The 26,208-nt window shown below is 41.8% G+C and overlaps 2 protein-coding genes across 3 annotated transcripts in view; one reads left to right on the top strand and one right to left on the bottom strand.

The window, feature by feature from the left end:
* Window positions 1-4,477: 4,477 nt before the first annotated feature.
* On the top strand, window positions 4,478-10,908 carry phox2a (paired like homeobox 2A). The gene is made up of 3 exons (XM_028801244.2): window positions 4,478-5,373; window positions 7,938-8,125; window positions 9,954-10,908. Exons 1-3 carry the CDS (start codon window positions 5,151-5,153, stop codon window positions 10,434-10,436), a joined length of 894 nt encoding a protein of 297 aa, XP_028657077.1. The 5' UTR covers window positions 4,478-5,150; the 3' UTR covers window positions 10,437-10,908.
* A 5,404-nt stretch (window positions 10,909-16,312) lies between these two features.
* inppl1a (inositol polyphosphate phosphatase-like 1a) overlaps window positions 16,313-26,208 on the bottom strand; it is a 180,404-nt gene continuing 170,508 nt past the window's right edge. For both annotated transcript variants that reach the window (XM_051926536.1, XM_051926535.1), the window contains 3 exons: window positions 23,025-23,796; window positions 21,962-22,098; window positions 16,313-18,018 (listed from right to left, as the gene is read on the bottom strand). In XM_051926536.1, coding sequence (XP_051782496.1) covers window positions 17,928-18,018; window positions 21,962-22,098; window positions 23,025-23,796 — 1,000 coding nt within the window. In that variant the 3' untranslated portion in view covers window positions 16,313-17,927. The remainder of the gene's footprint in view (window positions 18,019-21,961; window positions 22,099-23,024; window positions 23,797-26,208) is intronic.

Here is a 26,208-nt window from a genome sequence, read left to right as displayed (position 1 = left end):
GGTGGTTGTTGGAATAGTTTCAAGGGGACAGTATGCCGTCAGCCCCAGAAGACTTTCTATTGCGGAGAAGCCGTAAATTGGAATTAGATTAAGATATTTAGTTAAAAAAGATAGTCTGCAATGGCTGGGGCTTTTCCACAGCTCAGATATTCTTTCACCCTTATTTTCGTTTTGAGCTGTGAGCACCGATCTCGATGCCGGTGGTGAACGTGCAGCTCACTATCTGCTAAGCGAGAAAAAATTAAATTGTAGTATTGGGTAGCTGAAAAATAACCCCGCACACCATGGGAGTCTGAAAACACGTGGGGTAAAGCAAATCAAACGCAATAAAACATTGGGGAGAACAAGCGGTGTGGCTGACCGTGCCGAGTCGGGGCTGCCCACCTTGCATGGCGGCCACAAAGCACGGCGCATTTCAACCGCTTGATGGATTTCTTTTTTTTTTTTTACCGTTTCATCTTTTCGATGAGGCTCCTCGTTTCAAACGCTTTACGTTTCACATTCATTTCAAAATAACCGTTCAATGCTGTGAAAGATTTGAAGGCGCGTCCTTGGCAGGTCGCAACACCAATTGACCAGCGCGACGATACCTGTGCACGCCCGTTAAGAGAAGCTTTCATAATGTTAATATTCATTTTTTTTCTTTTTCATCTACATTCGATAAGTATGTTTGAAGAAAAAAAAATGCATCAAATACATTATACACCTGCGAAGTAGTTTGTGTATTTGTTTGATTCATTCTTCTTGTTATATAAACGTGTTAAATAAGACCCTGAGTAGCACTTTAACTTGTAGCCACGTTCTAGTAAAAGTGACTCGCCGTTAAGAGATTCACATCTGCGTTCTGTCTCAAGAGCAACACTCCATTTTAATTAGAATATTCAACGAATGTTTGAGTTAAGCGTAATATTTCGTGTCGTATTATTCATTATTTCATAAATTGGGTTGTACCGTCACTGCTTTGTTTTGCCGTTGTGTTTTATTATGATCTATTGTGTTTGTTATGCTATATTGTGTTGTTGCTTTGTTTCGTTCCTTCATGCACTTTTCCTTTGCACATTATACCGTTGACTAAACACCACAATAGCGATGTCCACTCTGCAGGGTAACGTGCAGGAAGGATAAAAAATCGAGTTATACAGCAAACCTCTCAGAGAAAATGCAATTGAGCTAATTCTTTCAAAATATTTATTCTAAGAGGTGCAATCAACAAAATACCAAGTAGTCTCCGAGTGAACGTTTAATTCAAGTTGTATTTCAAGCTACTCCTCCATAAACAAACTGAGGTTGTCGCGGACACTGGTTAGTTTTTATTTTGTTAAAAATAATTACTACCCAATAAGACGATTAATTGCTTTGATAAGTGTGTTTTATTTTTACCCATTTATCTAGCTATTTATAAGCGTCACAATTTTTACCAATATTATCAATAATATCTAATAATAGCTTTAAAATAAATTAAGCATAAGATCTCAATGGCGGTCATTAGAACTGCAATGCCGGACTATTCCAATGTGAATTCAGTTTTAAAAGCTTTGGTTAACACTTTCGAATGGGTCAGTCTGCTTTAGTCTATTAGCCCGTTAGTGGCCAGTAACGACTTAACGAACGTGTCACGAAGGCTTACAAAGCAGCAGTGACATTTTAAAACGGGGCTGCCTATAATCATCCGCTGGTCGCCTTACCGTCACGTAACGCCGCTTTAACAAAGGCTTCTCTCGTATTACGTATTGATAACTGGCCAATAGGTGCGCGAAAGCCCCCCTCTTCTAAAATGTTAGCAAGTATTTGAAATAGGCTTGCCATTTAAATTAATTACGACTTTATAAATTAGTTTGCTAACCCGTTCAACCTTGTCTGGGAAAAATTAAAAACCTCGTTGTTTGTTCAGAAAATTGAGGTTAACAGAGTTGACTCTTTTTGTGTAACAACTAACTGTATTGTGTATTTTTTAATAAACACAAAGCAATCCATCTTAACTAAAACCAAGACATTTTCATCAGACAAATATAGTTTTTAAGTCACGTCAACCTCAAGATTTGTAAAAAGCTAAATTAATTCTGATTCCTGAACACCGGCCTACCTCCCCGAAAGTCTTAATGGTAAATAAAAGACAGCTTATTATTTTAGATCTGATCATTTTAATCCCTCGGTAGTGACTGGGAAAGAAGCGGACGGGTTAAATAGCAAGAGAAACACTCGGTTTTATTGAGAGTATTTGTTAAAAAATAGTTGTTTAAATAATTTGGAAGGATTTCAACCAGTTGAAGATGTCAACCCTACTACGTGTGTGTGTGTGTGTGTGTGTGTGTGTGTGGTGGGGGGTGTACAGTTGTGCACGTGTGTGTGTGTGGTGTGTGCAGGCCGTTTTGTGCAAGCAGCGTTTCTTTCAATGATGGATGTGACGGAGTAGGGGGTCCGAGACGTCTGCCTGCTATTTGCTCTCGAATTATCCAAATGAACCGTGGCAGCAGCATTGGAAGCAGCCCGTGTCTAACCTGGTTACACTTCCCCAGCCCTGAGGATATGCGACTGGTACCCGTCCAGTCGAAGCCGAAATGTGGAAAGGGGCAGGGGACAGGGGGCCTCAGTAAGTAAGGCAGCCAGCCAGCCAGCCAGCCGTGTGCAACCTGATGCGATGAACATACGAGCGCAGGCCGAGGCCGATAATTGAATTAAAGGGCGCACGAGCGGGGATGCAGTTGAAAGGAGCAGAGACTCGTTATACTCCGCGAGGAGGGAAAACAAATGCGCTGGCGTGAATATTAAAGTTCGGGGTGTGACTGTAGGAGTTTGAAATCGACCTTTGACAAAATAAATACTTGATATGTCTGTATCCATTTAGAGTAGTAGCACTTTAAAATGTAATTGAACTGACACACCAGACCGACATAATTATATGATGATAAAGTACCTTTCAAATCTATTTATTATATAGCGCCTTTCATATCTAGCTATTTGTTATTTAGTGCCATTGACATATATATTCAATAATGCCTTTTATAAATCTGTTTTATAGTGCCTTTTGCATCATTGCGTATTATAAGACTTTCACACATTTATTTCACACCTCCGTTCACGCTTTCCTGGTATGCAGAGCCGTTCACATCTAGCGATTATATATCGCCATTCATATCAATCCATCAATTGTATTGTGCAATTTATATCTGTATAGAATTATAGAATATGCAATGCCTTTCAAATCAATTTTGAAATTACTAAAAGAAGAGGTCAAACTCATGTAAGCTAATGGTGAACAGGACCTACCTTCCCCAAAACTGTCTAGGGAAGTAACCATTCTTAGGTCTAAAAATATGTGTTCTCTTAAAGGACCAAACGAGCAGTTATAGTGGGGAAGAAAGGATAGAATAACGGGAATCTAAAAGGCTTCAGGTCAATTACGGTGTATGAAGCCTCTTGCATTCCCAGCGTTTTTAGTTAAATAAATAAATACCAAATCTTTATCTGTTAATGTTATTTGTTTGTGAACGCCCTTCTTCTTTTTCAGAGTCGCGGACATTCCGAGCGCTAATTTGAGATATCCAACGTTATTACCCTCATCAAGTATAATAAGAAAAGAAAAAAAAAACTATTTTATATGCCCGGCGTAATAACAACTGAATTCTACACACCACGAAAACACCAGATGATTTTTATAGAATGAAAAGATATGCAAACACGCTTCAAAACAGCATGTTGTAAATTAGCCCTTATAATTGTGTGAGGTGACCAGTCTATCTTTTTAAATATGCTTTATGTTAACGATGCTGGTGTTGGTATAAAAAAAATCACTCTGGTAAAGTATGTCAAAAAATGAATCAAAATAATACAGTTTAAAGGTCAAGATAAGGAAGCAAACCTTATTAAAATTCAGATATTAGTGATGTTACTTTGATAATAAAATAAAGCAACAGTCCGAGCCCGTGCGACGTTAAGAGTCATCGTTTTGCGAAAAAAAAAATCATTTCACTGTGGCACCGGAATGCAACAAGAGTGTCAGTCACTTAATTTTGGAAAGTAAAATGTTATTAAGTTCTGTTAACTGGCAATCTATAGGCAGTGGCAAATATGCTACAATTCCCCAGTTCATTTCTCAGATAAAGTTAACATTCTTATCGCCACAAGCATTTAACTTCGTTAGCGCAGACTGTAGAGTTAAAAAAAAAAAACGGAGTCAACTGTTATTTTTTATTGTGTTATGAAGACAAATTGCGAATAATTCCATGTCCGCCCGACCCCGCGTTTTGCTATAGATGACGTGTCTGACACAATCGAGCCCCTTAATGTAAAACCGTAACGAAGTCAGGCGTCCAAAAGGAGGCGGGCGACGAAAATAACGGAAATGTCCGTGCGATTCCATTGCGTTTAATTTTGAAAAGCACTACACTAGTAATACATACCCCAAAATACACGTGAAAGACCCTGTATGAATTAATAAGGCACTGTGACAGATACAGACAGGCCGTATAGACGGGAACAGAGAGATACATATGGACGGCAAATATAATATCGATTGATAAAAAGCTCTATAACATAGATACAGATGGACTAATTTTGATAGATTTTTGTCAGCTGCGCGCTTGAAGCAAATCAGATTGCGAAGTGATTTGCTTACAGGAGTCCAACCAGAGGAAGGCCAATACGAAAGGGTTAATCAGACTTAGTGATGCATAAGGACTGGAGGGAGGGGTCCTCTGGCAGTGCCCCCCAATAGACTGAGGAGATATTGTCATGCAAAGAGACCACCGCCTCGCGATTGTCTCCACGACTTCCAAGTTTATTATAAACAGCCCTCGAAGTCCGCGAGGACCATTGCACTCAGTAAGGTGGAAGGAGCGCAAGCGGCAGCACAGAGCGTCGGGACGAGAGAGAGAGGAGAGAGGGAGGAGTGCGTGTGTGCGGGCGGGAGCAGCACTGACGAGCACACTGCGCAGCCAGGCAAGAGACACTCCGTGAAGCCAAGAGGAGCACAGGTTGTGTGAGAAGGACCCGCACCTGCCCCCGCAGTCGGCTCAGGCAGCCATCTCAACTACATCTCGTCCGTGTTTTCATCGTTTGCTTTGAAACAGTCCAAGTCTAGGAAGTCAAGTCAGGGGTCCGAAAGCAGCGCAAGGACAAGAGAACAGCGAAAGGCTCAAGTGTTGGCTCTCATGTACAAGATGGATTACTCTTACCTGAACACCTACGACTCCTGCATGGCAGCGATGGAAGCGTCGGCCTACGCGGATTTCAGCTCGTGCAGTCAAGCGAACACTTTCCAGTATAATCCAATCCGGAGCAGTTTTGGTGCCAACCCAGGATGCCCACCTCTGAGCACAGCAAGTTGCACACTTGGCGCCCTCAGGGACCACCAGCCCACTCCATACTCCACAGGTAAGACCACCATAGAGTGGGTAGGCACGCACAGGTGAGGGGAAAGCGCATCAGAGCGTCAATGTTTCCGATTGAAAGGCATTAATAATAAATATCTCACAATTGGCACTGCCGCCCTGCACTCTGAGCCGGAGAGCCGCTACGTGTGTGCAAACAACCACAAGGAACGTCGTGTATTGTGCTCGTCTTTAATTTATTCGCTTTTTCGTTATAAGGATATGCGACATTCGATATTTGAACTGGCGTCCGACAACGAAAAAAGTTGAAAGAAAGAAAAAATATAACGCTAATGACATCAAAACATGCCTATATTCGCAATTCGGAGCGCTCATCTCTCGATGCTTTATGGCTTGCTGTTTAGTCAACACCCGCTTTCACCTTCAATGTTTCACTTTTAGACATTCCGATCAAAAAGTTACGAAACTGAAAATACACGATTTGGGAGATAAGCAGTGAAATGAAGGTAAGTGACGGCGAAACGGGGCAAAGGAAGAGCACGGGTCTCAAACCGCAAAGAAGGAATCTGACAGCAAAAATGAAAGAAAATAAATATACCCTGAATAATATTACCTGCCCTTTCATAGTCAAAACGAATTTACGCCAAAATTACTGTGTGAGTGTTTTAGATAATAATAATAATAATTCATTACATTTATATAGCGCTTTTCTCAGTACTCAAAGATGTTATACTTAAAAAGGCTATTACTACGTTTTATGTTTTTCTTTGCAGAGGCTTGCAATCCAAAACGAAATATAAACCACATATTTATAAAGAGATTTTTTTGACAAATTAAGTGTTTAAATTGTTTAAATGTACACATGCCGACACAGATCTGAACAACACGCAATGTTGTCCAAGCTACTATAACTGAGGCCAGTGGGCTGTGTGAATAACGGAAATCGAATTTCACTAAAGAGGCTATGTAAATATAAATGTATTCATTAATTATTATTATTATTTATTCGAGAGTTAAAGCCGTTCGAATAATCGGGCGGCGGAACGGTCGGTCTTGAACTGTGATTATTCCTTTTTATTATGAAGAAAACTGGAATGTTCTTAAAGAGTGTCAAATTTTGCTTGAAGGACAGATCCGCCGTTAAAAAATAAGCGCAGTGCCGCTCAATCGGTTCGAGGAGCCTGCGAGTCCGCAGAAGGCAGATTGCTCATTTGAGTTGGTGTGATGCCAGTCTATCACAGGGCATAAGAACGAAATTATCATGGAAGCAACGAATAAACTGCAGTAAATAAATGAAGGGATGTCGGACACTTAATAAAAACGCAATTAAAGTTTTAAGGTAATTACCCAGCTACTTTTTTTTTGGACGTTGCGCATGCGTGGGCTCTGGCTATCCGCGGCCCCGTATACTCAACTGAATAACGCGGGTTTAGAACATGGGTGACGTGGCTGAATGAATACCCAAGCTGTAGTGACGAGTATATAACCATAACATACACATGCAAATACATTATCTCAAAAATAACGTTCTTGAAAACAAAAAACAAAATAAGAAGCCTCCTTGTTCGTCAGATGGACGTTTCCGTGTGAGGTGCCTTGCTCAGAGCTGCTCGTGGAAGTCCGCTGCATGTCCTTCCGTTTTAATGTTGGCTATGCAAGCCTATCCAGCCAGTTTCAGGAGGAAAAGTTTGGATCGAGCAGGTGCTGAACCCAAGCCGGTGGCACAGCACTACTACAGAGCCAGTGTAGCGGGTGCAGTGGCATTACGATCCAGATGTGCAAAGAAAGTGGAATATCTGCAAATGAATAACCTAAACTACTGGCAGTGACTGGTGAAACGGCAACCTAGAGTGAGACTGCAGTGAGCTCAATGTAGTTTTCAGTGTGTTTGGATTCAGCAGTGGGATCAGACCAGTTGCTTATACTGGAGGAGTTCAGTTAACCAACTGTGAAGTGTCAAATGGGTTTTTAATTTTCAGGGTATTTTAGGTCACCCTTACTGGTAGGCTGCATGCTGGTTATGTGAAACATTTCTGTTCTGTGAGTTTCGAATGAATGTTTTGTATTTATATAAGTACAGTTCATTTTATTAGGGTCAGATTAAAAGCTGCACCACTTCCATATTTCTGTGTTCTTTCAGCCAGTCCAGTTCTCTCTTGCAGCTGACAATTAAAACAACCCAGTGGGCTTTGACCTCGATGGGTCACTTGTGCTAAGGCTCGGGTTTTCCCGCTTCTCTGCCTGTCATTTTAACCCAGTGCTCAAGAGGGGCACACTTAAAGTGTTATAAAAATTAAAAAAAAAAACAAAAGTCCTGGGTTACTTAAAAGATGAGGTTGGCTACTTTTAAGACTTAATGGCATCACAGGAATTGCCTACACACTTTGAGGCCATAGGGAGGCCAAACATTTGACCGATTTCTGGATGTAAAGTGGGTGATTTTAGGTCAGGGTGCCCACAGGGTTTGTTATGTCCAAGCTAAACAAGTGGGCTATATGTCAGTGGTCTCCGAATGAGTGCCCTATAGATACAAGTTAGGACGGCACTGCAGTATGGATGGCTCACTCTATTTCTAACCAACCGTTTTTGTCTTTTCTTCCCATTCAGTTCCTTACAAGTTCTTTTCTGACCCCTCTGGACTCAATGAGAAGAGGAAACAGCGGCGGATTCGCACCACCTTCACTAGCTCTCAGCTGAAGGAGCTTGAGCGAGTGTTTGCCGAGACGCACTACCCGGACATTTACACTCGGGAGGAGCTGGCACTCAAGATCGACCTTACCGAAGCACGAGTGCAGGTGAGACACACACTTTGACCACAATATCCATACAGCTACAATATATAGCCACACGTTTGTTTATCCATGCATTGTTAAAACCCCAAATTCCAATTCAAGGTCAGGGGGATCATTCTGAATACAAGCTTCACGTAACTCCCTGGCACCTCACCTATGACCTGCGGTGTAGCTCTTGTGAGGCAATCATCCCACATATCGCACTCAAGTTTGACGACAGTAACATCACTCGGGGCGCCAGTCCACTCCCATTCATTAAAGTGTTTAATGTCTCCAAAACCATCCAGTCACCCCGTCATGGATTTGCTTGATGTAGTTCTGAGTGGCACTGGGTGCAGCGCTCCCTCACACAAATAGGTACACCGATTTACAAGGTCAACCCAAGTGAATGTCCTGGGGATGTGTAACTGGAGCCTCCCTAGAGACACAGGGTGAACATGTGAATGGCTGACCTACAAACACAGGACTACCCACAGAGCCACCTTGCCATCCACAACTCACTTATTTTTAAGACTAGGGGGCTTCACCTCTACTTGCTTCGCTTTCCAACCCCCACCCCACCCGCCTGCACTTCGTGCCTGCAAATTTGCATCTCTGTCGCTCACGTATGTGGATTTTGCTTTCACCAAACAACAACTCTTAATTCTCATGGATAGGCCTCTTCATTGGGAAACACTACTTTACCCTGATGGTAACACAAATTAGACGATCTACAAGTCTCTGACTTATCCAAACAATATCTACATACTTCTGTCATGTCACCCATGTCCATATATTCAATCTCTTCTCACTTTTACCTTTTTGTCAATATCACGTTGAATTTTGATCCTGTGTTTGAAATTACATCGTGACAACACAACGTATAACTGCCCGTGAGTGAATGTCGTTTCTTTCTCTCTACAAGAAATGTGTCTCACAAAAGCATTCACACAAATGAGAAATGATTGAACCGTGTGCTTGGTTATGTGGGCAGGACTTTTCCAAATCCCTTTGCATGAGCTCTTGTCTCGGGGGATTTCAGTTTCACCAAACAACAAAACCTTTAATTCTCGCGGATACGCCTCTTCTTTGGGAAGAAACACTACTTTGTTTTCCCTGATGGCAACACAAATTAGACAATCTACAAGTCTCCGACTTAAAGTTTAAATCCAAACAATATAGTCGATCTCTTTTCGCTGTTCCGTTATTTCACTGAGTAATAATTTCTGTTTGTGAATAATGAGATCTTTAGGCCTGCTATCCTTTTTTTGAGACTTTTGATTTTCATACTTCCATTATCTCTAACCTGCTCTGCATGTGACGTTCTACTTTATCTTTCATTTCCGGCCCCAGGTGTGGTTAAATCTCCTGGCGCAAAGACTCGTCTCGCAGGACGTGCAAGTGTCTCTGTGAGAAAATCACGTCTCGTCTCGTTCCAATTTGTTTTAGTGTTGAAGATGACTCCAGTTTGTCAGGTTGTGATGTTTTTTTTGTCCCACTCAGATTGAAGTCTGCACATTTTCATTTGGACTAACCAAAGATTCTTTTTTTAAATCTCTGCTTTGTAAAACCGTGTGTCTGTTGGATGAAACGAAACCCCAAGCATCTATGCTATAATCCTGCTCCTCTTCCACAGCCGTTACTTGTTTGCGCTGATCTCCCGAGTTCTCCTTCTGCGGTGCTCAGGGCTGATCCAGCACCACTGCAGTCTTAACCACAAAGACGCACTTCTGTCCCTCCTCCCATATTTGTTCTTTGCATCCCTTCCTTTCCTTTTCTTTCATTTCAAACGACATTTGCTCGCGCACCACAATGAAGATCTCTGGCTCATCTTCATAACGTTTTTTCCTAGGTGTGGTTCCAAAACAGACGTGCCAAGTTCCGTAAGCAGGAGCGAGCGGCCAACTCTAAAGGCAGCAGCAATGGAAGCAGTGGCAGCAACACAAACTCCAGCTCCAAAAAGGGAGATGCAAGGTCCTCCTCAGAGGATGACGAGTCAAAGGAGTCCACCTGCAGCCCGACACCCGACAGCACGGCTTCCCTCCCCGGTTCAGGAAACATAGGCAGCCCTGGGAGCAGCCTGAGCCCCAGTCCAGTGTCTGTACCCGCTGCAGGAGCTGCCTATGGGACTGCGACCTCGGGACTGTCTCAGGCCCTCAAGGCCCCCGCCTGGCCTAGCATAGGCACCCCTGGCAGTGGTGTGAACGCCAGTGCTGTGCCCGGATCAGAGCTCCTGAAGGCGTGGCAGCCTGCAGACAGTATGGCTGGGCCCTTCGCTGGGGTCCTCTCCACATTTCACCGGAAGCCAAACTCCCTGAAGACTAATTTGTTTTAGATGGGCACACACCTGCAGATGAAGAGCAGGAGGAGGTCACCGAACTGACAAGGAGGAAAGCCTCACGCTGTCAGCCTCACATTATTGCCATGACAGTATTCATATTTTAAGATGTAAACGGGATTCGATGTGAAGCGTTTTTTCTTTGTTCAGATTCCCATTTAACAGAGTGGGTGAGGCAGATCCCCACGCACAAGCCCACCAGGCTGCTTTGGAAGACTGAAGCACATGAACTCACACCGGTTTACTTGAGCGATGCGAGTCGAGTTTGAAACAAAGGGGGTGGCGGGTACAAGCAGGAGGTCCTTTGAAACCTGCAAGCGTCCCGGGAGCGTGGAGTCAGTCAGGGGAGCGTTTCCATTTCCAAAGTACTGTAAAGGGCAGCACACCGCGGCTTTGTAGGGGGCACTGGGGCAGGGTGCTCTGCTCGGTGTTGTTTATCATGGAAATTATTTGTGACCAAAAACAAAAAAGAAAAAAAAAGTCACAAAGTGAGAATAAGTAATTTATTAAATTCTTTTTGACCTTTATTTACATTGCTTTTTTAAAGTTAGTATTAAAATATTGTAATTTATTATTTGTAAATATGATATACAGATTAGGTCGAATAGCATTCCTTTGAGTAATAACAAAACATTCCAAAGAGGAGACCACTCAGTGGCATCATAGGTGGATTTGCTGCTGGGCTTCCACCTTCACCCGGCCCTCGGGGGTCCACCACTGACGCCAAGGCATCTGGCAGCGGCCTCCAGATTGCAGATTCAAGCCATTGGCTGTGGTAAGCAGTCATGCTCTCCTCCCGTCACAACGGTACCCGGACAGCTTGGCTTTCCTTTGTGCATCATGGGGGGCTGTTCTGTGGCGACACATTCTTCTGCTACCCTTTTTTTTTTTTTAAATTATTGTGAAGTTTTCTCAGAGAATAAACAAAATTGATTTGATCAAAAAGTATGGCCAAAATAGTTGAAAAGCACCAACAGGACTGATACACGTCTGATCTGAATGGTCAGCTTAACTAAGCAGTGGCGAGGAACGGAACCGCAGAAATCCCAGGATGGAAGACTTTATATTCTACCCAGATGTAAGAAAAGAAATGTATTTGCTCAAACACTGTATATTTTTTCTAATGTGTGATGATATCTGTTATAATAAAATATTAAAGACCGCGACCATTAAATGTGTGCCTTCTTGTCATTTAATCCTGGACCAGTTCTTGACACAGGAGTCCGCCGACTTGTGGTCGCTGCATTCGAACTTGAGATGGTTAGTTAGGCCATTCTTCGTGGAGGTGAAGGTGTCCTGAGGGTCACCGTCTCGCTGAAGATCTGCCCACAGTCCAAGGTCAGCTGTGTCTGTTGGTAAAATGTCTTCGGTACCATTGATGACATGATGTCCTTTTCTCAAACTACCCCAGTGACATTAAAATTCCAGAGTCTACAGTGGGGGCAAAGTGAGGTCCTTTACTCTGACCTTCCTACTGGTGGTCTTATTTGACCAGAACATTTGGTTCCAATATCAGTGTCAGTGCAGTTTATCCAAAACCCAAATGTTCAGATCTTTGGTTTGCTTTCATATTTTTTTTCTGGCAACTTTTCCAAATTGTCTGCCAGTCTGGAAGTGAACAGTAACTACTGCCCAACTACATAAAACTCCATGGATTTCTCTGACGCTTGACTCACCCTTGGCATGATGGCGTGTAGAGGCGAGCTTATGACTGTGCCAGAACTTTCTTGCTTAAATTGCTGTCATGTTTGCTCACATTTCTACCTGCTCTTGCTGGTCACCACTATTTTCCTCTTGGGTCCTTTGTCTTCCTTCATGTTTATGACGTCTTGCACCCAAATCTTGTCAAGTCCTGAATGGTGGCCACCCCACATTATAAAAGGGCATGAACAGGAGCTTCTCTCTCACTTTCATAATAATCATCTCCTCGATTCTGAGGGAAGTCCATGACAGCAGCATCAAACTTGGCCAGTCGTGCTTTCAAATTTGTCCTATCGCTGCTCGGACGAGTGGCACAGGGACAACTTCAAAGTGCATGCATGAGTGACAGCCCCCTCATCACTGGGTGAACTCCAGCCTTGGCCCCCAGGCCGTTACGCTGCTTACAGTAAATCTCATTGGCTGGCTGGTTGCTATGAAGAGCTCTAATTGGCTAATGCACGAGTATGGCCAGTGGCCTCTCAGACCAGGCAGTCTGTCTTGTTTTAGTATCTGGAGTGCAAAATGCCTTCCTAGCATAACTGTCCCAGTCAGCTTTGGAAGCAGAAGTCCACATTTCAAAGTCCTCTATAGGGCACTTAACATGGCCAAGTGTGCGTGTTTGAGGCCGGGTCAGTGGTCTCACTTTGTAGATATTACAAGCTGCGTCTTTCCACACATTACCTTCTTTTATAAAGAAAACAGGAAACCCTGGAAAGACATCCAGTGGCACAGGGAGAATGTGCCACCTTCATGTTGTAGCGGTGGGCACTTTAAGTCTGCTGCACAGAACTGGCATGCCAAATGGGGTACTGAGGCCACAAGGTTGATGTTTCCGCACTAGTGGGACATGCCACAAATATTTGTCATTGTGTGGTCGTCTGTGTGTCATGGAGGTTGAGGGTCAATTCCGGTTTTATAACTCACTTCAGCGGCACATCCTCAGGGCTGTCACCACTCTCTGTGCTTTATGGATTATTGATCGAGGCCGTTGGGTCACCTGTTGTCATTTTTGTGGTGGGCCGGCGCTGGCAGCTGGTGGCTTAGCACCAGCCTTCTCCCTTCAGCATTTTGTGGATTTCTAAATGCATCAGCTCACTGGTGGCAACAGTGAAAACTTCAAAAAGGAATATATGTAAGTTTTGTTTAAGGAGGTGACAGGAATGTCGTCAATTGATTATTCATTTGGACTCACCTTGAATAAAAATCTTGCTTTATCTCCATTTGTGTTGTTTGTTAGCTAAGAGAATGAAAATAAATAAAAGTACTGGTTACTGATAACCAAAAGTGCATCAGTCCTAAAGCTGACCACCCATCTGCAAGAAAAGGACTAAAGAAGGAGAAATCCAGGCTTGTGAACGAGCAAAACAAAGTCCAGTCTGGTCTGAAGAGGCGCTCACATTGACCACGCTGGGCAGTTAAGAAATGGCCAGGAGGACATGGGGGTGATGAGAGGCTCTGCAGCACAAAGCAAAATACACATACAGTACACCTGTGTGTCGTGAGGGGCTTACAGGGGGTGCCAGTGGGAAGTGCCCAGCCTGTATTGTGGGCATCAGTGCCATGTGGGATCAAACATGTAATGTTCCTCTACACCAGGGGTGGGCATTGTCAGTCCTGGAGGGTCACAGTGGTTTTTACTCCAACCGAGTTTCTTATTGAGAAGTCCATTATTGCTGATGACACACTTGCTGTTTTATTAAACTGAACAGGCTGATGAATCCAAAGAGAAGTAAATGGAAACCAGTAAGACAGAGAACTGCTGGCTCCTTTGTCATTTGTGACTTATTGCTAATAAGGAGCCATTAAAAGCAGTGAATGTAGCTGTTTTAAGACTGAAATAAGCAATTAAGGGTGGGGAAGCTTAACAAGCGAGACCCCTAAATGAAGCAGAAAAATGTCACTTGAACAATAAGTGCTTCACCAGCAATAGCTGACTTGTCATTAAGAAACTGGGATGGAACAAAAACCTGCAGCCACTGTGGCCCTCCAGGAGCAACATTACCCATCCCTGTTCTAGACAGAATAATGCTAGAGGACGTTTGACCTCCACAAGGTGGGGCGGGGGGAGATGGATTCAAGTTCCCTCACTACAGACTTGAGAAGGGACACCTGAAGCTAACATTCAGCTAGCAGAAAAAGGAAACGGACCACCATATAATGAGTGATAAGGACAGTGCAGATGAAGAATCCAACCTAGAAGATGAGGGTTCAAGAGCTTACTGCTCATGTCCTCGGTGGCGTTTATTCTGTTCATTTGGCAGATTTTGTGTTTTGTTGGTTAGAATTTGGCCTTCTTTGTGTTATTCATGACGCAACATTACAGCGGGCTATAAATCACAATGGCCAAACATCCATTTCTAAAATCAATAATGAAAGAAGGGAATGTGACACGATTAAGGACAGTAGCACACAGTGGGCCATTCATTTAGTTTTTTATCATATTAAAAAAAAAAAATCCTACAATAATTTAAAGTATAAGGTCGATATTTTTCAAATTGAAGTTCACAATCACAGAACATAATGTGCGACATAAAGTTGTGCTCTGAATTGTTTTTTTATAAACCTTACACTCTGTTCTAGCAACTTACAATGGAGCACCCACGTGACAGAAAAAGCCTTAAAAACGTAACAAATAAGGCGTCCACTTTGAAACGTCAACGGCTTCGATGTAAGAATAATGTGCCTGCAGTGTTTCAGACGTCCCTGAGATAACGGAAGGAAGGAAACTGCAAATGCAGACGCTGGCGCTGTGAGGTGGGAGTGTGCCAATGCTGAAACATCTGTGCTGAACTTACGAAACTTCAGCCTGACTAAACTTTAGTGAACTGGCACTGCTAATGCACCCTAGTACTTGTGTGTCTGCACTGCGGTGGGCTGGCGCCTTGTGTCTGATGTTTGCTGGGATAGGCTCCAGGCACCCGGGAAAATGAACGGATGTGTATGTAGATGTATGCAGTACTTGGGGGTGGCAGTACACATGGACACGCCATTACAGATTTCTCCCATTCAAGCAGTGATGTACACCTTAGTGTCTGGTCAGTGAGCTCCATATTCTCTCACTGAAGCAGGCCTCCTGTTAAAATGGCTGAATCTCTCAACAACATGTTTTACTTTTTGCTTTTTATCCTCTCGAAACAACACAGATAATCTGATTTATAATACGTGTTTAATCTAAAGATATGGATTGATACTCAGTGATAGAAAAGCCTCTAAAACTAACCAAATATGTTCTATCACATATGGTGGTGGGATTCCACTAAGTATTGTAAGCTCTAGGAACAGACATTTTAAAAACTTATTAAAAAGCAAAACACGCTTTACTGTAGAACACACTCTTAATAATGCTGTACATAATTGTAATGAAATAACTTTGCCTCAAAAAATACCAAACTTACCCTTCTAAGGTCATGCTTTGACTTTTTCAGACGTCTCTGCTGCTGAGGCCTCACAATCCACTCCTGCACAGTCGTGGCCTGCCGGGGGGTCTGTTAGGGGCTTTGCTCCTTTGGGTTAGTGTTGTAGATGTCACATTCCAACACTTTGGACTTCCTCCCATCTTGTGACTATGAACGTGACACTCCAGCTTGTGTCTAAATTAGTTTGCACCTCAGCAGTACACAGCGATGAGCCAACAAACTGATCTGAACACTGACATGACAAGAACGGTCTGAGCAGACCAGCCAGGCTCCCCCCACACACATCGTCATACGGGCGCTCAAAGCTGCCCACTCAGCCATGCCAGGTGTTCTGCTTCTTCTAATTGTTGAAGCGGTGGCCTCAATAATGACGGGCAGCTTAATCAGGGGGCAAAGAGCTGGCACACAAATAATGCTGTTTTGCTTCCCTATTATTTTGAGATTAATAAACGTAACCATTTGCTGAATTTTACTAAAGTCTTTAAAATGCAACCGAGGAGAAACTAAGTTTCAACGATGATTTTTAGAATGTTGCCTAAGTGCTGGCAGGTATTTCGATATAAAACTCCACGTCATCAACTTGTTTTTGCCTTTTATTTCCTGACGACTACCAACCAAAAACTTACAAAGGTGCCGATATATTCATGTAACGTGGCTTTTGCTTTTCTTTTTCCAGGACACATTTTTGGAGTTAATGAATGGGTGTGCAGCAAATCCACTTCAGTGCAAGAAGGCTCAGCAATTGGAAAGGTGGCAGTTGTTTTTTGTTTAATAAGATGAAAAAGTTTAATTACAAATTTAGACTTTGGATTACTCAATTAAATTACACAAAGGCAAAAGAAAACAACCTTAATATAAGTCATCACATGACCTACACCGACATCGCCCGATGTCCACACGACAATCTCCACGATTTTCTTTCCAGTTCCTGTGCATGAAATTTCCAGACCTGAACGTAACAAACAATACGAGACCTCCGGTCAAACAGCAGCTTACCACGCAGGCCTGCCACGTCACGAGCAGTGCCCACGTACAGACAGACAGCATGGCATCACATTTAGTAGAACAACACTATGCCATGGAGAGCAGATGCATTTGCACATTATACATATGTCAGATCACTAGAATGTTACTCAAAAATATATATACTGAGAGCTCAGTAAAGACACATGCATCATAACATTTTCATGGAATATTACAATAATACAAATAGTAATCAATAAAGTACTTCAGAAATCACACCATCAACTGAATAAAGAACAAACTAGTGGCACAAAGGAATCTTCTGATATAAATATTAGTGAACGTCCACATACAGTCATAGAAAACACACATTCAGCACAAAGGCACTTTAAGGAATTTAACAAATCTACCAATATTAAATATGGCAGCACGTAAAGTTGACCGACTCTCTCTAGTTCTCCATGGCGAGGGCACACAGGTGCCATCTTCACATGAGTTCACTATTCAAAGGCATTTTGCTGCCCTCTGCTGGACACAAATATAAATAACATGCTAAGCACTGAATGGCTGTGTGGCTGTGCCAAGGAGAGGTTTAAGCAAGAGAGTTCACTGGATTACTGCATCAAAATTATACATCAAAACAATACAAACTAAAATAATAATTAAAAAAAATATCAATAAATTAGGTCAGATGTTTTAGAAAAGAAATGCATGGTGACTCCATATTGCAGTAGGATACAGGTGCTTTGATTGATAGATAGATAGATAGATAGATAGATAGATAGATAGATAGATAGATAGATAGATAGATAGATAGATAGATAGATAGATAGATAGATAGATAGATAGATAGATAGATAGATAGATAGATAGATAGATAGATAGATAGATAGATAGATAGATAGATTCTTTATTAATCCCAATGGGAAATTCACAAAAACAAAGCCTTACCAGTGAGGAAGGACCACATTTAAAGATGGCAGTAAAAGCAACAAAAACGTCAGGATTAACGAGTGATTAAATATTAATCCTTTTCACCCTGGTGCAAAACAAGCACAGCACAGAGAACTCAAGGTATCCTTGTCTGTCATGTGGGGCACCCACACAAGACTGAAGTGCTGTAAGATGAAAACAGTTAAAAAGAACATCCTGGGCAGAATTACTTCGACATTAAACACGTAGCTCAGCAGAAGGGAATGTAAATGACTGGGTTAATTGTCAAACTTATATTTACAAACAAATTCCGTGACAAGGCCAGCTATACTGGTTCTGAATGCTACTGAAATTAAAACCTGAAAGACATGAAGTTAAGCTTTCAAAGCTACAGTGCAACCTTTGAAGCATATGAGGAACAGTACATGGAAGTCCAACAGCTGCCAAACCACAAGTCTGGAGAAGACAAGCTCTGCTATTTCTGCAATCTGAGGTTCTCCAAAATAATTTTCTTGTGAGTGGGGTCAAGGACTCCGGCCTCTTCCAGATCCTCTTCTGTGATGTCACTGGAGACAGGAAACAACAGCCTGGTTAGGTCAAGTGAAACATGAAGAGCAATCAATATCAAGAGCACACAAGAGATGAAGACGCCCTCACTTCAAGTTTGGTTTCCATAAGGAATCAGTTAGACATGATGGAATACACAGCAGAGCCCAATCAATAGTGGACTTTTGACTCAAGCCGGCCTTGCAGCATTCCAACAAGGCCGTCATTATGGATTGGCTTTAAGCAATCTACTTATGGAGATGACAAGACCATTGCCAAACCTTCCAAGGCAATTTGAAAACTTTCATCAATAATGGCATGCAGCATACAAGAAAATAATTAAGCTGGAAGAAACAGGAGCCAAGACAAAAGTATCAAAAAGGAACCACCGATGCTGCAGTCATCTCCTGCACATCTTCAGGGTGGGTTAAACATACAAATGCCATATGTAATCAACATCCAAGTGGCAGCTCCTTTAGGACTGGGAATACTGGACAAAACATTTTTTTCCCCAAAAGTGTTGTTTCCTGAAAAGCTTTTATGGTCGATATGATAAGCAGCTCGACTGTGCCACATAGGAATTGAGAGAAGCATAAAATTAACTTTTAATAAATTTAATGTGTCTAATCATTTACTGATTCTGACATACCGCATCAGTTCAACTGAGCTAAAAATGTTTACTGCTGATTTTCATTTGCATTCAGCATTTGATGCTTCACTGTCCATCTATGATCGCTCAGCACTGATGGATGCCACCTGTCCAGGTATTGCTTTTCTGTCATTGCAATGCCCTGATGACACCTTTTACCGTGTTTAGCACTGAGTGCCCCGCATTAGCCAGTCCAAGTGCAAATGCACAAAATGACATTTGGCACTTCATGGTTTTGTATTCTTGAAACTTCTTGTCAACTAGCTAGACATGGTTTGATGCTCTGGAATTGTCAAGAAGATTCTCAACAACATCCCTGAAAGAGTTCCCTGTCATTTCCTGCGGCCCCATTAGCAGATCTTTGAACCACTTCTCATTGACACGGTGTCAGATTTGTGGGCCAACAAAAATGTCTTCTTTAATCGTGGCGCCAGTTATTCGTGGAAACATCTGTCTTATCTCATTCACCTTCCTTGTTCATCGCTTTCACAAAGTTCTTCATCTGTCTGAGTTTTATATCTTTGCTGTGTCGACAAGCGGCCTACTCTTTTTAACATAATCAGCTGTCCCGTTCACAAATGAGACAACAGCACTTGGTATAAATGATCTGCATTCCCAGTCGCAGGGCCACGACGCTTAGATCACCACAAAGGGTTCAGCTGTAGTTATTATACGAACAATATAAGTGGAAATTAGGCAAAAACAGGCAATTGTGATAAAACAGCACATGATGAGGTAATGTAAAGGTGGCTTTTTTTTAATCTGCAAGCCAAAATTCATAAAATAAACCACAGTGTTCAGGAAGCAAAATCTTCATTGTTCACAGTAATGGAAAGTGTCAACTTCAATTCTGGTTCCTGGTGCTATTAAACTGACAGGGAAATGAGGGTTTCAATTCTGCTCCTCAAAATAAATCATCTTCAATTACATTTAAAATTCTTTGCTGTCATTTTTCTTTTATTTTCTTATCCTAAATCCCCACTTTCTAAAATTCACAAAAGTGAAGAAACACATTTATTTGCCTGCTTTCTTTTGGAAAGTTCATGTCTTGATCACAAAGTAAAAATATATATAAATTCACCAATTGATAAATCTCCTAGGGTGGTACAAACGCTCTTTTTTTGGAATTGAAATGACTGCGGCTGTGTTTCAAAATGACGAACCCACAGACCGAATGATCACTGATAACCTTTGTCTTCACTGAGTAGAATCAACATGGGCACCTACATCAAGAGTGGCGTTTAGTACTTTAGTGAAGTGCTGGCACTCAAATGCAGTTTAGTTAACGAAACAAACAAGCGTGGACAACAACAGAAAATACTTTCAAAGGGTAAGTGCTGCATGGGTGTCTGTCATTTAATGGTCAGGGACATCTACTGTACTAACTACCATGTTTCCCTAAAAATAAGACCTACTCTGAAAATAAGCATGAGCATGATTTTCAGGCTGCTGTGTAATACAAGTCCTACCCCAAAAATAAGCCCTAGTCAAGATCGCCAGCTGAAAAGTAAGGCGCACAAGGCCGGGTTTATACTTCACGCGATGTGACACGTGTGCCCAAAACATCCATTAAATTTCGAGGACACCTTGCCACAATATCTCTGAAAAGGATGTTTAATGATTACATCCATTAATTCGGGGATGCGCCCATTCCGGCAGCAATGGTGCAAGACAGAAACAAAATCTCTGGACGGGGCATCAGCTCGTGGCAAGGTGAACACAAGCACACACACACACACTAACGTCAATGCAGCTTCACCAAATCCCCAAACCTTCATGTCTTTGGATGGAAAACTGAGCACACTGTGGAAACGCATCAGGAAAACATGCAAACTCCAGGCAGGGAACAACAGCGACGTGACTCCCTATGAGACAGCAGTGCTACCGCTCTGCCACCGTGCCATCCCCATATGTGTAACTATTAGTAGTATTCATTATTTAAACAAAGTTAACGATTTATCTGTAAAATGTAACATACATATTTTAATGCATTCCATCATGAAAGTGATATCAAGTATAAATCTAAGGATTCTAAATGTGCAGAGAGCCGGAATATTATAAATTTAATGTGTTCTGTGTGGCAATGCTGCTTGCCGATGCTGTCAGGTCAGGAGGAAGCCCCAGAAGCTTGCAGCAATATAACAACTGGGTCGGTTTTAAGATGACATTTACGACGGTCTGCTTTAATGATAAAGTAAACTATGAGGTTAAAGTGGACATTTTGAGTTTAAAGCTGAAATTTCCACTTTAACCACAAAATAAACATTTTAAGTATGTCCTTTTTTTTTCCCTCTGTGGCTCAAATATGCCGCCATACATTCTGATGCTGTGGTGAAGTTGCCAAAAAAAAAAAAAAAAAAGACGGCACAGAAGACGGTATGTAAGACTTTTAAAATATATTGTGTCATTACGATCGGGAATATGCGTCGGTTGAATATAAAAGCACCACGAATACATTTGTATGTCACCATTTTGCTTCACCACATCGAACCATTCATCAACCATCAAAGCACACACACCGACCCTGGAGGATCCTAAAAGCAGCTGGAGTAGCAAGAAATTCAGGCTGGAATTCAGGGTTTGAATGTGGAGAGTTATGACGATATTCCAGAAGATGACGACATGACTATATTTGGATAGATGTATATTATTGTCCATGAATAAATAAAAGACATCCCCTGAAAATAAGCCCTAGTGCATCTTTAGGAGCAAAAATTAATATAAGACCCAGTCTTATTTTTGGGGAAACACAGTAGTAGGGAAAAGGAGGAGGAGGAGAATCACAGGCCATAAAGTGGATTGGATCTAAACTCAGGACAATTTAATTGTTCTCTAACAAAATTAAATGGGGAAAAAAGGCCAGTGGTCTTTGCTAATCAAGAGCCTTTTATTAGAATGAACAATAAAAGCCACAGTTTCTCTGTAAGTGTAACACAAATAGCTTTGATGTATGCTTGGAAGAGGAAATCATGAGAAAAACCAAAACAAGAGAAGAAGATACAGTCCTGTGACTTCCATGACTAAGGGGTGTCGAGACACAGTGTTCTTGAGATTACGCTCTGTAGCCCTAGTCGAGTACTAACGAGTCCAGTGTTACAAGGCACATAATGTGTGAAGAGATGGCAAAATTAACAGAGGCCACAAGATTTGTTTCTTTGTTCCATTGCCCCTTTTCGGCAAGTTTGGCGATGCCATCTTCTAACATATGGTAACAATTCAAGAGAATCCAGCTTGCACAATTTGTAGTCCACACTATTTTGCATTTTCACAGTAAAACATCCAAAAATTATATGGGTATAGTACTTAACACTCACCTAAGAAATTCCAAGTCATCCCATCCATTATGCAGCAATCCCTCTTCGTACCTCTCCAGGCCAAATCGTCGAAGCCAATCCCCAACGCTTAGCTCAAAAGACAAGCTAGAGCTGCTGCTGCTTCCATGCCAAGATGGCTGCAAAGGCAAGCATCAAATTAATCAGCTTCTTTATGGCATCATCATGTCAAGATCACAAGCTTCCTTGTGTGTCTAATTAAACTGCATTTTCTGAAAATGTTTGGATGAACAGGCAATTCAGACCAACATAGGAGTGACTTGTGGGCTGCACTGTCAATACTGCCGGGTTTTTCTACTTAATTAAAGGCAAACTTCTTTATTTAGACAGCTTGATTCTGCTTTCATTCATTCATTCCTATTGGAGCTCAAGCTACTGTATGTTCCAGTGTCACACCAATCAAATGTTTTGTGGTGCAGGTTTTATTAGTATGCATTCATCTAGGGCTGCATGATAATTAGAAATCTATATTTATGGAATATTCTGAACTCCATCAAGTGGGAGATCATTTTTCTGAGTCTTCTCAGTTTAGAGGGCTGCAGAAGATAGGGAATTTTACACACACTATGCACTTGGGACCCCACCCCCTCAGAAATTTTGTTTGGTCTACCACTTCGTAGCTGAGATGTTGTTGCCCCACTTCACAACAACAACATTTATAGTTGACTGCTGTATACTATATACCACATATAAAGTCACTGATCTCTTCAGCACAACACATTCTATTGTCACTGTTTGTCAATAGAGACCTGCATGGTTTAGGCACCTGTTAGCAATGAAAAATTGAATCCAATAATTTGGAGGGGTGTCCACATATAGTTTCGAGTCAAATTTATGTTAATGTTAGTTTTCAAGGTACATCTAGTCATGGGTGCCAACTTGTGCTAAACACTGGGGTTTGGGGATAATTTGGCACCAATCAATGGCTCATAACTGATAACACTTTCTAATTGAGTTTAAAAGATTGATCTTTTGTATCAAAATGTTCAGCAGCAGGGAGTACAGCAATGTTAATTTAATTAAAACATTAAAAACGTTTTCTTACCTCCTCATTTAGCCCCTCTTCAATACATTCTCGAATGGAACGTGTCTGAAAGGCATCCTGAAGTCCTAGCCCTCTGAGTGGCTGGGATGACAAGTTCTTAACTGGCAAAGGAGGATTTCTGTCACGAGAAGGCTGGTACTCAACTTCACTTAGTGTTTTGGCCATTTGCAGCACAGAACAGGACTGATCATCTGCACCGTGTTGTCCACCACTCCTCTTAAATGAAGGTCCCATCATATTCATAGCAGGAGGCGATTCCATGCTAAAGACACCACTTGCCCCACCAGTACTTGAGGGCAGAAATCCTGGTGAAGGTAGAGGTTTGGGAAAAGCTCCAGTTCTCATGTCTGAAAGGTCAGGGTACATATTTCTTAGCTTGGCATCTTTGTTTGAACTGTGCATGTGACTTTCGTTAATCTCTACAACACTTTTAGGCAAGGGAGGTGGAGGAAAGTCAGGAGGAGGCCTATTCAGAGTACCACCATCACCCAGAATAGTTCCCTCTTCTTCTGGTGATGCTCCTTCGCCCTTCAGATTGGAGGGTGGTCCAGAACCCTGTCTGCGTTGTTGCGTCACCACAGTTAAAGGGGATTTGCTTTTTGTGGAACCAACTGAGACTTTACTGCTTAAAGGTGGAATGGCGGAGGCTGCTGAAATATCTGAAGACATTGCTGCAGACTGGTTTGGTACACCTTCCAAGATGTAATAGGCAGGGTTATTGTAACTGTTTCTGCAGTTGTTGGTCTCCCCCTCAACAGTGTCTTGTTTAGGTCTGAAATTGAAACATTGAACATTACTGATATGCCTGATGTTTTAGCTGGCTAAACAGTAATTCACAAACAGTCTGACTGGTAAGAGAGAAATTAGATAACACACTATATTCAGCTCCTCTGTGCATTTTCTTTGTTTAACAACATGGATAATCAGTTTGAAGGTCTAAAATAATTACTATGCACCAGCAGAAATATTATAAAACTGAAATCAGAGACTTATAAGGTTTTATACCCTTACACAGTATAACTCAGGGTAAAACTTACGGCCTTCACATCAAGTCTCACTCTTAACTCAGTACTCATCATCCTTTATTCCACGACACTTCACACATCGCTCTGGTCATTCTACTCTCTGTTCATGTTGCGTCTTCACTGATCTCATGTCGCTCTCATAGTGCAGACTACTACTCGCACAGCTTTCCTGCACTCTTCCTTTCAGTAATATTAAGTAAACTCAACTTCTACCCACAAGTAATTTACAGAGCAAATACAGTAATCCCTCGCTATATCGCGCTTCGCCTTTCGCGGCTTCACTCCATCGCGGATTTTATACGTAAGCATATTTAAATATATATCGCGGATTTTTCGCTGCTTCGCGGGTTTCTGCGGACAATGGGTCTTTAAATTTCTGGTACATGCTTCCTCAGTTGGTTTGCCCAGTTGATTTCATACAAGGGACGCTATTGGCAGATGGCTGAGAAGCTACCCAGCTTACTTTTCTTTCTCTTGCGCTGACTTTCTCTGATCCTGACGTAGGGGGATTGTGCAGGGGGGCTGTTCGCACACCTAGACGATACGGACGCTCGTCTAAAAATGCTGAAAGATTATCTTCACGTTGCTATCTTTTGTGCAGCTGCTTCCTGAAATGACATGCTGCACGGTGCTTCGCATACTTAAAAGCTCGAAGGGCACGTATTGATTTGTGCTTGAAAAACAAACTCTGTCTCTCTCTATCTCTCTCTCTCTTTGTCTGCTCCTGACGGAGGGGGTGTGAGCTGCCGCCTTCAACAGCTGTGTGCCGCGGTGCTTCGCATACTTAAGTCAAACTGCCCTATTAATTTGTTTGCTTTTCTGTCTATCTCTGTGACAGTCACTGCTCCTGATACGCACTCCTTTGAAGAGGAAGATATGTTTGCATTCTTTTAATTGTGAGACGGAACTGTCATCTCTGTCTTGTCATGGAGCACAGTTTAAACTTTTGAAAAAGAGACAAATGTTTGTTTGCAGTGTTTGAATAACGTTCCTTTCTCTCTACAACCTCCTGTGTTTCTGCGCAAATCTGTGACCCAAGCATGACAATATAAAAATAACCATATAAACATATGGTTTCTACTTCGCAGATTTTCTTATTTCGCGGGTGGCTCTGGAACGCAACCCTCGCGATGGAGGAGGGATTACTGTACTTCAAAGTCCCAGTGCGACTTTTGTCCACCCAAGGGTACAAGCACCTTGATAACAATAGAATAGCAGCAGTAATAGAAATGCCGTTAAATATCATGGACCATACTGCATGCCCTTCACTAATTTTACTACGGCTTTTCACTCCATGACCTGCAGTACAACAAGTACTAGAAAAGCCAGCCTGCTGTACAAGAAAACACCAAGATGACAGTTATGCAGTCAACAGCTGTAAATCTCAGGCTGTGCTTTTGGGAGGCTTAAACAAAACAGCATTGTAGTTCTACTCCTGTTTTTCACTGTCACTACAGCCAACAGCATACTTCAGTTTATTTTTTTAAAGGGCTCTTCACCTTCAATGAGTGCAGTCTCTGAACACTGTAATAAGGTCAAATACAATTACAACTTTACAAATTACATGATGAACATACAAAGACATTGATTAGTTTAAACACAGTAAAACAAAGCAGTTCCAAACTGCATGATAAAATGGACACATGCTTATATCATTTGCCTTTCACTCAGTATTGGTAAGCGCATACAAAGACATTGATTAGTTTAAACACAGTAAAACAAAGCAGTTCCAAACTGCATGATAAAATGGACACATGTTTATATCATTTGCCTTTCACTCAGTATTGGTAAGCGCATTCTTTGTGAACAGGTTTAAGGCATGAACCACGCTTTTCAAAATCTTCATCATGGAGCTACTGATAGGAAAGAACTACAGTGTTTTGTGGATGTTGGTAAAGAGTAGGGCTGGGCGATTTGGGCTAAAATCAAAATCTCGATTAATTGAACATTTTAACTCGATTACGATTACTGAACGATTATTTTATTTATTTATTTATTTTTGCCCTCATAGTTCACTGACAAGTTTTGTACAGTAAATATGCTCACATATTACAAGTGAGAGATTTTTGAATGAAGGGTGCATTACTTGATTTTAAAATAATTGAAGGAAACACACTATCTGTGATTATTTATTGAACATCAATGTTGAACAACTGAAA

This window comes from Erpetoichthys calabaricus, chromosome 4, assembly GCF_900747795.2.
Source record: "Erpetoichthys calabaricus chromosome 4, fErpCal1.3, whole genome shotgun sequence".
Taxonomy (NCBI): domain Eukaryota; kingdom Metazoa; phylum Chordata; class Cladistia; order Polypteriformes; family Polypteridae; genus Erpetoichthys; species Erpetoichthys calabaricus.
Note: the sequence above shows the minus strand (reverse complement) of the source record. Positions and strands in the feature narration are given on the sequence as shown.